Source organism: Bactrocera tryoni, chromosome 4, assembly GCF_016617805.1.
Source record: "Bactrocera tryoni isolate S06 chromosome 4, CSIRO_BtryS06_freeze2, whole genome shotgun sequence".
Classification (NCBI taxonomy): domain Eukaryota; kingdom Metazoa; phylum Arthropoda; class Insecta; order Diptera; family Tephritidae; genus Bactrocera; species Bactrocera tryoni.
The window spans coordinates 36,088,547-36,103,646 of record NC_052502.1 but is presented as its reverse complement, the minus strand read 5'-3'; the positions used below and the strand labels follow the sequence as shown (position 1 = coordinate 36,103,646).

The 15,100-nt window shown below is 32.2% G+C and overlaps 1 protein-coding gene and 1 long non-coding RNA gene across 7 annotated transcripts in view; one reads left to right on the top strand and one right to left on the bottom strand.

The window, feature by feature from the left end:
- Positions 1–15,100, top strand: part of LOC120773891 (frequenin-1) — a 95,550-nt gene that overhangs the window by 26,940 nt on the left and 53,510 nt on the right. For all 5 annotated transcript variants that reach the window (XM_040103066.1, XM_040103067.1, XM_040103065.1 and 2 more), the window contains exon 3: positions 966–1,413. In XM_040103066.1, the coding sequence (XP_039959000.1) occupies positions 1,350–1,413 (64 nt within the window). In that variant the 5' untranslated portion in view covers positions 966–1,349. The remainder of the gene's footprint in view (positions 1–965; positions 1,414–15,100) is intronic.
- The window catches only part of LOC120773893, a 212,728-nt gene that overhangs the window by 170,264 nt on the left and 27,364 nt on the right, over positions 1–15,100 (bottom strand). The window lies entirely within an intron of this gene.

Sequence of the window (15,100 nt, the reverse complement as noted above, 5' to 3'; positions counted from 1 at the left end):
GACATTTTTCTGTAAAGCATAAACAAGCAAAATACAGCATCGAATTATTTTTATTTAGCTAATATTGTTGAGATTTAATTTTGGATAACTGACCACGAGTGAATTTTTTGGGAATAAACGTTCATCTTGTTTTACCCGTAGGACTCTAACATGTTGTGGTTCAATAGATGGTGAAAAAGAAGTCCAGGTGCATTCACCTTTGTTAAAATATCATATAATTCAGATACAGAAGATGTTATTCATGAAATTCGCTTCAAGCGATTCAAATTGTTCGAGACCAAAAAACTTATCCAAATATGGTTTTTATACATTTAAAAACCAAAAAATTAAAACTCACATTGATCAAGTTGGGCAGTCGTATACAATTGTTGTTCGTCTCTATTACACGGTGGACTAAGCCCGATTTTGTCATAAATGAGACTATTCTATTTATTTCGGTCTTGCACTAAACTTTTGATTTAAAATCTACTTTCTTGGACCTTGTATATTTCGTTGTTCAAGTTCTTTCTACTAGTTAGAGTGGGATTGTAGAAGAACCCGAGCTAGCTCCATTTTTCTTCCAAATTTTCGGTCCGTAGTTAAATGCTTGATTTTTGCGCGAACATAAGTCCGTGTTTGAGACGGTGATAAGCCAGAAAATGTGGCAAATATGGCAAAGGTATCGATTTGTGAAAACTGTCAGCTTTCGGATGTCAGGAGCTATAAGATTGCATTACTGTCCGAGTAGCAAAAAAGTTTCTATTTTCTAGTTTTATACCATCGATGTAGAAATTTTGCATATATATAATATTATCAGGATACCGATTCTGGTTTCGAGAGGTCGACTTGCAAATCATGTAACCCCTTAAGTGATTTATATAAACAGTATTTTCTATTTTTGATTTTACTCAAAAATATAAACTTTCTAAATTATTAACTCAAATTAGAAATACATTAAACTAATTTGCAATTTTTATTCCTTTCAGATCTTCAGTAAACGCAGCAGTTAAAATGTCAAAACAATTATGACAAACGCTACTTAAAAACTATACAACCTACAACTTCCCCTAGTCTGTATACTCCCTAATTGAATATTTCACAACAAAATACTCGATCCCAAGAAATATCGAAAATTTATAAAACAAAGTATAACACCAAATAGTGTAAAAATACAAAACAAATTGAGGTTAGAGAAAGAAAGTTATTTGAAGATTATAATAATTTTTGAAAAAGTAAAAAATATATATAGCCGTTATCTACACATACTAGTTTATAAAAATTCTAGTTTAAGTTAAAACTAAACCCTCACACTTCAAGAAGTAGGGAAATTTGTGTTGTGAATTCAAAGCGTTAACTGCAGCGTCGCCGCCATGGGTAAGAAGAGTTCCAAATTGAAGCAAGACACCATCGATCGTCTGACGACTGACACATATTGTAAGTATTAACGAAATTATTTAGAGCAGTACTAGCAGATTAGAGTAAAATCCGCGCAATATTTCAAACATTTCACTTTTAAAGCAAAATCAATAGATTTATCTATAAATATTTTTTGGTATATATATTAATAACCTTTTCCCCTTTCACATTTCAATTGAATACGGTTAACTGTGAGCTCTTGCCGTGGCTCGTGGCCTTCGCTTAACCACCACTTAATGCAAATGTCAAATGTCCCCACTGTCAGTGTTAATTATAGCTGATTTAATTGTTATTTTCCAGCAGGTGGACATAACGGTTGTGTAATTAAATAAATATGCAGCCGAAGCAGAACTTTTTGCATTGTTGCTTTGAGCTTGTGTTTGTGTCTGTGTGGCGGTTTTTTGTTTCACTCAGTGAAATGTTAAATATTTTTGCAATTGCAAGATAACATTTGGTTTATTTAAAGTGAATTCATGTGATCAAATTATGTAATTAACGTGCTATAAAAACCCGTTACCAAATTGTGTGTAAAGAATGATAAACAATAAATGGAAAATAACATTTGCAAATGAAGTGTTTTTTTAGATTGCAAAATAATTGGCCGCAGATGGATAACATAACAGTGCCAATATACCATTTAAATAATTTGTATTTTGTTTCGTGTTATTTAATTGATTAAAGATTGTATTGAAAAAAATTACTATTGGATTTATATTTCCCTTTTTTGAAAATTTTTTGTGCAAGTAGAAATAATAATAATAAGTGGCGAACACTTAGAATAAACACGTCCTTGAAATGCTGTCTGGGAAAGATAGTAAAATTGAAACTCTATACTTAACTAATGTTTCACAGAAAAGTAAGTGGAATTCTTTGATTTATATACATGTTTACTGAAATTTCGTAAACGATATAAAAAATAATCGATATCAAAATTTATCGATAACGAAATATCGATTATTAAATATATCGATAATAGTGAAATACAAGTTTTACAAAGTAAATAAATAATACACAAAAATAAATCGGTATCAAAATTTATCGTTAATTAAAGATCGATTATTAAATACATATATCGATAATTATGAAATACTTTATTTTTTAACAAATAAATAGATATAAAGAAATTTGAGCGTAAAATGACACTGTTCAACTGTTTAATTGGTAAATAAGGTATTCTAATATGTTTCTTCAAATACATGATTATTTATCGATTTAAGTTTTTGACACAAATTACTGAAATTTCATAACTTGCAATCGATAACAAAATTAATCGATTCTGAAGTATCGATTATTAAAAATATCGATAATTATGAAACGTAATTTTTGCAAAATTAATAAAAATAAGAATTAACGAATTTCGAGCATTAAATGACATTTTGAAAATATTTATCGTATCCTTATAATTATTTTCTTTAAATACAAATTTATTTACCGATTTAAGCTTTTGTGAGATTGGGATTCTTTGACTTATTGTATAGCCGTGTTTACTGAAATTTCATAAACGATACAAAAGTTAAACGATAACAAAATTTATCTATATATAAATATCGATTATTAAATATACATATAGTACATATAAAATAAAACTGTATACTGAAAGAAAACTTTATAGAAGTCAAAAAAGACGATGAGTTTGAAACCTCTCACATTTTGTGAAAACCCATTGGCGTGTGATATTATCCTGACATTTCCACATAACAGTGTAAAAATAGGCGAAACATTCCAGTATACAAATTTAGAACCGATCATGTATCCAGTTAAAACTTTGCTAAATAGTACAATGAAGGTATTTCATCTTACGGCAAAAAATTTCCGAAATCAGACTATATTGTTTCAATAATCCATACGGCAAATATGTAGACCCCAGTACGTAAGGTTGATTTTAATCTTTCATATATTATATTGAAATTTAGAAAAATATTTTTTTGGCAATAATATTCCTTTGCATCTAAAACTGGTTTAGTCGGTTCAATGCTCTCCTGAACCCCATATACCGAATTAAAAGATTTTCCAACTTCCAGTAGACTTTATACCGAATATATCGGCAGCGGGAGCAAGAGCATATATTTCTAACAAAAATGTATCTTTGTGCCTAAAATGGATAAAATCAGCTGAAAACTTGCCTTAGCTCTCAAATAACCGATATTCTGGATTTGGAAACATTCTGCTAACTTTGCTCCATATATGTTTATACTTCTAAAATTGCTTGAAAATAAGTTCTCAAGTATACCTGAGCAAAGTCAAAAATTAATTTATAATCAGCCCTTCCATTTTTCTGCTCTTAATATATTATATCCAATGCAATGATTTCCGACTTTCCATTTCACTTAAACCGTTTGAGTTTATCAAAATATGTGATATTGTAATGAAATTTAGTGAACAGGTTTTCTTAAAATATATAAAATTACATTAAAGGTTTGGCGTTCAATGCAAATGAAATTGAGCTTAGCCATAACCTTATATGCCTAATATAAAGTATTTTGATCTTTTAGTTGACATTTTTCACATTAACTCAATAGATTAAATTCAGACTCTACGGTTTTTTTAATAATACTTTCAATAGAAATTAGTATTTCTTAGCAAGGTATGCTATATGCGCTTTCAAATTTCAACCTTACATCTTAAAACTATTTTTATTGCCTTTCCGAAATTCGCAAAAACACTCATTATTTCATAATTTGAATTTTATAAATTATTCACAAAAACACAACTCATAAATATGCAATTTACATTCATTACGTAACTCACCGTACATTCAAATCCACTAAAAGTCCGCAGGGACTTTTCATGAGCGCCATTAAGCACTGCTGCAGGCAGCAAAATGCTGGCGCAGTTCCGTAATCAATGGTGTGTAAAAAAATTAGTGCAATATAATTTACCAACGCGAAACGGCGAATCGATAAAACTCGCTTGCGCCTGAATGTAGGCCACAACTATTCGCACAATGCTTAATTCTGTGTGTGCGTGTGTATGTATTTAGAAAAGTTCCCGAAATACACAGCATAACCGGGCGCGCCGCTACAGCATTTTTCCCCTTCACTTACAAGTGCCATGTAGTTCGCAAATAATTTTCAATGCCTTGTCAAAATGCCCTTGAACGCGGCGTCGGCGGCGGCGATGTTCAAAAATTGTTGATATTCCTTTTCAATGTCATGCAAATATGCATGTAAGTGCGCAGTCATAAGTGCTTATGCAAGTGCACAATGTCGGCGCAAGTGCATCATAGTGGCACGTGGCAGCGCGTGTGTGTGCGTGCATGTGTGTGTTTGTGTTTGCTTGGCCACTCATAATCGGCAAGTTCACTATGAGGGCACGTTTCTTTGTTAGTTTGGATTACTTACTACAATATTCAAAAAATATGCTCGATTTTATATGTAAGGAGCTGCTTAAGTATGTGTTGCAACTAACTAAATTTTATAGACGTATGTCTATAGAAGTATATATATATGTGTGTGCGTAAGTTCAAGAAGTACTTGTGAACAATTAAAAGGGCACTACATGGCGTATACGTGACATTGATTCATGCGAGCAGCGAAGGCAGTGAAACTTGTTGAAAATTGAGCAAAAACATTGAATGGCATATTGGGTTATAGAAAATCGTTGGTTGAGCACTGAGTGCAGGAAATGAAAAATTAAATGTTAATGTAACTGGTTTTGACTGAAGATGTTTTTATAAAGTTTGGTTGATAGTGTATGGTCTTCATAATGGTTTTTGCTTTGTGGAGGTCAAAAATATTTTAATTTTTTTGGAAGTTTTATGACATTTTATGATTGGTGGTTATAAACGTACAATATAAAATGAAGGTCGGAGATTGTGAATGCTGTTAGATTGCCTGAATGATGATTGATTAGAAGAAGTCAGCTCGCTCAAGTTCGCAACAACTTATCTTCGAAAGTTGTGAAGGCAGCATAAAATAGTAATTATTCCTACTATGACACCAAGTAATACCAGAAAAAAAAATGAAAACTTAAACTTCGGTTGCAAGGAAGCTATAATATAATTCACCAATACAAAAGATTCCTTAAATAGCAGGATGGCAGCTATATGGTAAAGTGACGCGATCTGAATAATTTCTTCGGGGATTACTCATTTGTCTGAGACAATAATCCATGCAAAATTTCTTGGAGATATCTCGTAAGATCAATAAGGTTTCCAGATAATCACTTATGTCTGATCGTTTAGTTTGTATGGCAACTATATGCTATAGTAGTTTGATCTGAACAGTTTCTTCGGAGATTACAGCATTGCTACAAAAAATAATTTATGCCATTTCTTGAAGTTATCTCGTGAAATAAAAATCTTTTCAGTACAAGGAAAATAATCTGATGGTTCAGTTTGTATGGCAGCTGTATGCTATAGTGATCCGATATCGGTGGTTTGGAAAAATGTACAGCTTCTTGGAGAGGAAAAAATGTGACCAAAATTTCAGATCGATATCTCAAAAACTGAAGAAAAGTTTTTTTGACGATTTCCTGTTGGTATTAAAAATTTTATTGCCTGTTTATATACCTAATAAGCAATAATTTTTTTATACAGTTTAGGAGTGAGTAAACTAATAAATAATATTTGGTCGAATTTTTACTTAAGTATTAAAGTTATTTACAAAAGTAAGTGACAGTTATAGTTAAGTCAAATATTAGGTTAATTAAATATTAATTGTAATTATGACCTCCTCTTCCCCTCCTCACCCACTCCTTATAAATGCCTTTAATTATCAATTTGCGGCTATAATTAATTCGAATCAAGTTAAGTATAACTTTCACAATGTCAATTAAGGTCCGCCATGTGGTATGTGTAACATTGTTCTCATATGAGTAGCTTTGTAACCTTTATACAACTTACACAAAGTTTATTTTGTGGAAGTTTTTAATACAATTATTTAATTTTAAACACTTTGCTCGCGTGTCTGTATAATTCAAGTAATTTTAATAGCTCCGTCGAATAGAGGAGCGTTCAAACTAATTGCACATTTTGTTCAGGCTTCGTGTTGCTCACATAACTATCGCCGAACAGTTTCAAATCGCTTGAGTGGCATTGCGTGAGTGTGTACATTAGTGAATAATAAGTGTTATGACATGCAAGGCCCTTAAAATGTGAAATAACGTAACTCACTTTTCATAAGTTAACAGGAAAAGAAAAGAAGGATATAAAACAGAAACTACTAATGTTGAAACAAAAATTTTAATTTTGGTGCTAGCTTTTGGTAGCTGAAACTGAAAATTTTGGGTATATGTGTGTTATAATGTAGTGAATCGTAATCAATAAAAGTTCGTTTTTGAATATTTTGATGATACGTTGTTTTGAAAAATGCAGAAAGTGTCGTTTCGATATTTATAGATGGGCTGTAGTGAAATGTGATATTTAGTGTGTGTTTTTGTTGTGCCTGACACAACCGTTTATTATGTGTATTATGATTTTAGTTACAATTTTGAGATCGAAGCAAGAATGGAAAAGATAAACAAAGATTTTAGACGAAGAAAAAAATTATTATTGTCTACTACTTAAAATACCATCTGATCAAATTTGACCCGGACAATCTATTAACAATTTTTCCTAGATTAGAACAAACCTTCATTTTTTATGTTCATATGAAGTTTGACCTTCTGATGTCAATACGAAAACCAGGTTTAAAAATCAGAAAGATAATAGAAGATGGCAACCTCTTTTATGAACCACTCATGTCGCTAAGTCAGCTTTAAATGCGGAAGGGGTTACATGGGTTTAAAAAAAATTATTGTCTTATTAAATTCTACAACACCTCTAGAATATTGTCCTAAAATTTTATCCGAGAAATAGTTTCGGTAATACAGCCTTGAGAACTTATGCGCTCGAGACTAGCTAAGCTAAGCGTGTCGTCTTTAAACGCATTTTTCTCGAATCTGCGTATTTGAAATGGGTTGGAAAGATTCCTCGAGAACTACTTAAGAGGCTGTACCAGTGTGACGCATGAAAAGTTAGGCGCTTTTCGTGAATTTTTTTCAAAAAAAGTACTAGATTGAATATTTCGACGTTCTATGGACGTAATAAGGTATATTTTTAGCTATATTAAATTTTTTTTTTTACAAAAATATTGAAAAATAACGGAGTTATGTGCTGTCTGTGTAAGTGCCGAAAAAAAGTGCCTCAACTGCTGGCATGATTCCGGTCGAATGAGTAGGCGAAACAAAAAAAATCAAAATGTTTATTAAATTTAAAAATATTTTATATACAATGAACTGCGATTTTGGAAAAATATCAAAAATTAAGAAAATTACGTAATTTTGAAAAAAAAAAAATCGTTTTTTTACGAAAAAAATGGTCGTTTTTTTAATGCCAAATTGACAAATTTCAACCAATCAAAAAGATCGTAGTCCATTGTATAGCAAATTTATTCAACGATAGGCAGTTTTAATTTGAATTCGGACGATCATTTTCTCGTTGAGTTATGATGTCGGCAATTTTGAAAAATGTCGTTTCGAGAGAAACGCGTTTAACGCGTATATGTTTGCACCTCTGAGCGGTCGCTGTTTAAAACGCTGCTATTCAAAAACTATTCAAGATACGACCTTGCCGATTTCACAGGATATTTTTGAATATATAAACTATCGAAAAAGCAAAAAAAAAAAATTTTTTTTGAAAGTGTCACACTGGTGTAGCCCCTTAAAGCGATGTTCATGATACAATTCTTAAGGACTTGGACGAAGTATTTTTTCCGATTTGAAAAAAAAACTGACGCGAAATTTTCACTTTCACCAAAAACCAATTTTCAGTTGTTTTTCCTTTCGTCCTGGTTCTAAGTTAAGGTTTTAGCTATCTATCTTTTTTTCCAAGGGGTCACCGGAAATGGCGCCGCAATAGCCGAGTTTAAAATATTTTTTACCAAAAATTTCAGAGTTTCATTGTTAATAGTATGTATGTGTGTGTAACAATAAAAAATTCTAATAAAATATTTAATTTTTTATATGTGAAAAAAATGTTTCAAGAAGGCTAGTTTTTACCCCAGGAAACCCATGTAACCTCTTAAACGTTTTTCCCAAAAAAAAGTGTTTCTTTTAGTTGTGGTGACATGCTAATGCTAATAAAGTCATAAATAATATTCGAAATTTATATTTATATATTATTATTATTTCATGTTCAAGCAGAACTCCAATGTGAAGACGTTTATCTTGACAATATCGGTTTCCAACATGACGAGGCTACGTGATGTGTAGCACGTGCAACAACCGAAATATTGCGAGAAATGTTTGGAGGTTCGAATATTTCAGGAAATTATGAATTTGAATGGCTTCCAAGAAGTTGTGATTTAACAACAATAGACTACTACTAGTGGGGTTATTTGGAGTGACTGGTCCTTAGTAATAGACCAGACTTTTTTAAGCTTTTGGAGTCAATATTGAACGTGCTATTTATTAAATGAGACATGATTTAGTGGAAAATTATGTAAATCTAATTTGTTTCTGCAAAAGAATTCATGGAAACTTTTGAATGATGTTTTTAACTTATCTTACATGGATTACCATACTCTCCAAATTGATTATGGATTTGATTCAATATACATTGATCAGCTTTTCCATATCACAGATGATTATGAGATTCCTGCTATGTAGCTGCATAGTCGTTTAGTTTTTATATTTTTGACAAAATCATAACTGCTTGATATGATACACTGACGACTGTAGTTTTGCGCAGTTTTGAGCGTATTATCAAAATCAGCTTACTTTAAGGCGTATTAAGAAAGGCTGCCTTATGTGTATTGCCATATGTATACATATCGAGATAGTATAAAGACTGCTGAGCCTTAGCTCTCATGAAGCCTTAACGATGCCAAATCCACTTGCAGTGCATATATCGAATATATTTTTACTGTGATTTTGGCAATCTGGAACCTTAAATTATGCACACATTTAACCCTCTTACATTGCACATACACGTACGCCATTATAACGGCACATAAAACATACACACTTATTCGATAAACTGCCAAACAATTCCGTCGAATGCAACGGGTTTCTTGTGAAGACACAAAATAAATTGGAAAATGTCTTCAAAGCGAACAAGCAGACAAATCCTGTTATATGCTGACATCGCACACACACACACACATCGAAAGCGATGCTGCAGCGTCTTTTTGTCATGATTTTTTGTTTAAAGTGCTGACATGCACCATTACCACCACATAAAACTGGCGTGCAGACATTTATGCGGATGCGACTTTTCTTTAATTTTATTTCGCAGATAAATATAATTGTGTGTCATTTAGAAGTGCGCCATTGCAGGATGCATGTGTCTATGTATGTATGGGTGTGCGCATATTTGGCATTTTGAACGACAGCAGCTGCAGTGGCGAGGATAAAAAATTATTTGAAAATAGAACCACGAAATTATTTGCGTACGTCATGACGGTACTGTTGTTTTATGATTGGCTGCTGCAGAAGCGATGATACTAAAATAACACTTCTATTTTTAAAGAAAATAAATCAGATATTTTTACATAACTCAATTTTATGCATTTAGATATTTTAATCGGTGCACCAGAATTTTTCCAGTAGCAATTAGTGATTTAATCAGATAAATTCATTTTTGATTCTTGATGCCTTCTAATACATGTCGACTCGAGCAGGTCGATTTTTTTTATAAAATTACGTATTTGTATGACAGATATGCGATTTGGTTTTTCGACTTGACCGATCCTGACAATTGATCAAAAGAATATCAAAATGCACCTACTATTAAATTTTATTCGAATATTTCCAAAATTAACGAACGAATTTTATTCGAATATATCCGAAAAAAATTTTATTGATCCCTAGAAAACTTCGCCTTAAAAATCACTAATCCGAAACCGGTTTTAGAAACATGCTTTGCTTGAATTGCTACGTATGTATACAACCATTTTATGCTTGTATGAAGTATGACCTCTATGTCTATTAGTGTATGCTTGCCGCTATTTGGCTATTTTTAATATAGAAAAACATTTAAAATAGATTTTGCTAGAATTTTTGAATTTCTTATGAAATCACTCCCACGGAACCGAAAATGAAAATGTTGCAGAAATGTTTTTAGGAGTCTTCATTATCATAAGTATTTTAGTGACACGAAACATTCAGATAACATCTTGAAATCTTCAAAACCTTTCATGCGAGTCGTATATTCACCTCTGTTAATGACTATAACATCGAAAAATTAAAAAAAGTGCTTGGAAATAATCGTGTTTGTATTAGAGAGATAGCAGAGTGTCTTAACTTTTCTTATAGTTCGACTCAAATTTTGGGTATGTAGACTCATACCAATGGACCATATTTCTTTGTATAAACGACATCGAAAACTGGTTACAAAAGAGATGTTTGCCACAGTCGCTCTAGACCCAGCGCTCATTAAACGAATGATAATTGCAGACAAGACGTGGGTATATAAATGTGATGTCGAAACTGTCCAATCGCTTCCTCATGCTGTTCTAAAAATGTGCCGAAACTGAAAAAAATAAAAATTTGTTGAAGCCATTCCAACCGAGGGTTATTAAAAGTCGTGGGAACAGTTATTATACCTTTATGGAAATATGAATTAAACGTTGACATGCCTGCACTGGCTCAAAAGAAACCAATTCTAAAGCTAATAATTACGATTTATCTTAAGATATGTAAAATTTAAACTTTTTTCGGCAGTTCAGATCAAAGTCAATTTTTGTTTTTTGCAGGTTAAATTTTTCAAGGGTATTTGGAAAGTTTTTTGTGTTCCCAAAACTTAAGAATAATTAATTACTTTGAGATTTTGTGGAGATATTCCAGACATTATCTCATTAGAAAGAGAGCACATTGAAACTAAAATGCATAGAGAGAGAGACATTTTTCGTTGGAGAGTGAATAGAATAGCTCTGCATAAACTCTAGTTTCCAGTTGCGATTCGAGACCACTGCTTTGCCATTAAAACAGAGCAATCTTACATGAAGATGCTCAGGAGTGCAGCCGCCTTTAACAAGTCCTCAACTCCGTTAATAAGGCAGCAACACCAGTCATGAAGTCATCGATATTGCGCTCCATATAGCTTCTAAGCTCTATATATAGATAAATATTGGTTAAATGCATAGTTCCATGGAAGTCCGTGCTGGCGCCATAATATGTCATTGCCCTTTAGACAGCAATGATAAAGCTAAACAGCTTGAGAGTCCCTTATTGAAAACTTATTTCATTGACAGGAAGATACTTTAATCTAATTTAATTTCTAGAAGCGCATATCTTTATTCAATAGTGTAACAACTGGTTAAGATATTTTACGTTTTCAGCAAATGCATTGGAAAGGATTGGTAAAAAAATGGGAAATAGAGAAAAAGTTTTTCAATAGAAGGGTAAATATTTCAAAACTAATAGTTTAGTGTATTTCGACAAATTTTTCTTTCCAAATTTTTAGTATGTATAAATGAAACTGAACGATGTGTTGTTTGAAAAATCGGAGCAATGACTTCTGCTGGACGTGGTTTGCTTATGATCATCATATATCGAGATGTCTTACATATGCTTATATTTTTCAAGATTTATATATACTAAAGTATGTATAATTTAATATAAAACTTTTTTTCGATACCATTTATTTAGTTAATATACACTCACTTTAAAAAGTTTAATTTATAATACTTAATATTTTTTTCTTATTAAAAGTCCAGATTTATAAGAAAACATATGCAGACCTAGTATATGTAGAAGTTACCAAGTATACTTTACTTTAAGAAATAAACATTTTAACACTCTGCTGCCCTTCAACCCTTTAGTAACATTATTTTCCATATACAATTTCCGTGTATTCTCTCCAGCACCATGGCGTATACGTAACATATTTGCTTTATTACCATCTCACCCACGCCAATACTTAACACATTTCTGCAAGTACTTTAAATTATTATATTCTCAATTACTCTTCAACTACCATGAGACTTAACTGCTTTCTAACAGTATTTTGTGGTTTCGTTGCCACAATGTTGTAACACAGTTATGCGCCAGCTTCTGCACGCATAAATATCCATATGCATAAATCTCCCAACCACACAACACAATGCCACCGGCAAATGCCTTGGGGTGTAATGGTCGTCTTGGGTTTTAAAGATAACACGAAAGAAAGAAACATATGGAAATTTAAAAAATATGTAGCAATGAGTAGTTGTAAAGTTGTTGTTATCCTTTGTGTATTCTCTTGCCGAATATAATATTTTATTAGAACATTTATTAAAGTGTTGCCTGCAGGTCGGATGAGAAGATAAGCGCCAGGTATTTGTAAACTTGAAGTATTTGTTTTTATGTGTGAAATTGGTAAATTTGAACTCGTGTAAGCAAGAAAGAGGTAGTTCTAAAAATAAAGAACTGCTTTAAGCAAATATAAAAAATCTTGTGTAATTTGCAAAAGGGTTTTTTAAGTCCATATAATATAGTTGAAATGTGGTAAATTGTGCAAAATTTGAAATCAGACATTGACAGACGCAGAGAAGCATACATATATATTATATACTTTGAATAAAATTAATAAGTGCAAATTTTAGTCAAACAAATCGTAATTTTTTTTTTAACGAAACTACTTTAATTATGGTAATGTAATATATCAATCGAAACGGAATTAAGTTGCGTCCCGCTTGCATTAGAGATAATGATACTATGCTGAAAGCTGAAACGACTTGAGAAATTTTTTTAATTGTCCGGTAAAATACTTGGGTAGATTTAAAATAATTTAAGCGGGTAGATTGCTACCTAATTTAGAATTTTAAGAGGGAAAGAACATTAATATGATATTGAAGCACTACCATGTAGTTATTAAACTGAAAAGGGTAAATAAAGCTAAATATTTTTTGACTAAGGTTGCCATTGAATAAAAAAACAGATAAATACATAATAATTTAAGAAAATTAATTATTACATTTATTAAGCACATTAAGATATTGGTATCAAGCAAGGACAGTTTAATAAAGCCTACGGTTGAATAAAATCTGATAAATTCAAAATTCAACAATATTAATTTTAGATTAATGAGTTCTATTAATACCTTGCGATAAAAAAGCACCCCGAAATCATAATTAAATTCCCCGGGTAAATTATATTTCAAAAAATGTATTTTGCTACGTTGTTAGGACTGTCCTTACTTGCTATTCCAAATATGAGCGCGATCTGTCAACAAGTTTGTTACATTAACTGCTTAAGTCGGTACACCTTAGTAGGGCGTTGCGATTTTTACAATGGATAACAATATCGAACAAAAAATTGTTTCAAATCACTTCAAGCATACGAGTAGTACCAAACCTTTAAAGATGGTCGAAAAATCGTTCAAGACATTCCTCGCTCTGGGTGACCTCCGACCTTTTCAACTGATGAAAATATTAAAAAAGTAGAAGATATGGTGCTTGAAAATCGCCAAGCAAGTGTTATAGAGATGACAAAAGAGTTCGATATCTCTTGTGAGTTTGTTGAAATGATTTTGGTGCATACTTTTGGTATGAAACGCGTTCTTGCGCGACTTGTCCCGATAAAGCAGACGATATAGAGACTGTAAACAGGTCTCTTTTGACATGCTGGATCGTGCGAATTCCGATCTTACAATCTTGGGGAGCGGTATAACTGCCGATGAGACATGGGTTTATGAGTTTGACATGCAAACAGTCGATTGAACATATAAAACTAAATTCGCTGAAGGAGTTGAAGGCCATTCCAAAAAGTTCTCATGAAAAGTGTTTCGAGGACTGGAAAAACCGTTTGCATACGTGTGTGAATAATTAAATATTGTGCGTTTTATTTACAATTTACTTTATTGACACAATGTGAATCAATATAATTGTTTTTGCGAAATAAATTAAAAATCATAAAAACCTTACATATCGAATTTTACTTAAATAATGAATAAAAGACAGTTAGAGGCAATCAAATAATTTTTGTTGTAAAATTTATTGTTTTTAGACGTGTTTTTTTCATAGCTGATACTCAAATTGGTTTTCCATAATGAAATACATAGACTTTCTCCGGAATAATTTACCAAAATAATGGTTCGGTTCGTGTGACACAGCGCACGCAGAGTTCGATTACTCTAGTGAATAATGGACACCTTTAGAAACACTTTACAGTGCGCGCCGAACTCGTTATTGCTGCTGTAGAGCAGAGTATCGACGAAGACTTGAATGAGTCCATCTGACATTGTGTGCTACAATTGGAGCAAGGGCCATCCACGTTTAGAGATTTTGTAGAATTCTTGGTTTGTAGGCTCGCAAAATCTAATCGGGCAAGAATTGAAGCTGAAATATAGGTTTTCAAAACAAAATTTTGTTCAGCGATTACGCTCACTTTTCATGGAATGGTACGTTAATAAGCAAAATTTTCGCATTTGCAGTGATGATAATCCACAAGTTATTATTTAGATGTCACTGTTTGGTGTGCTCCATGGACAAAGGGAATTATTAGCCCATATTTTTTCGAAAATTATGCGGTCCATTGTTTCACAGTCAATGAGTTACACTATAAAACCATTTTAATGTCACTTGCCTGATGTGGGGACCTTTGGTTCCAACAAGGCGGCACTGCATGCCATACAGCCACTAAAACAAAAAATCTGTTGAAGAAAACTTTTAGTGAGCGTATTATCTCGCGTCATGGGCCAGTGGCGTGGTCTCCATGAACATGCGATTTAACAAATACTATATAAGGACTTGATTTTCATTGATTAGTGCATACATATGTTAGCTATAATAATATAGTTTCGACA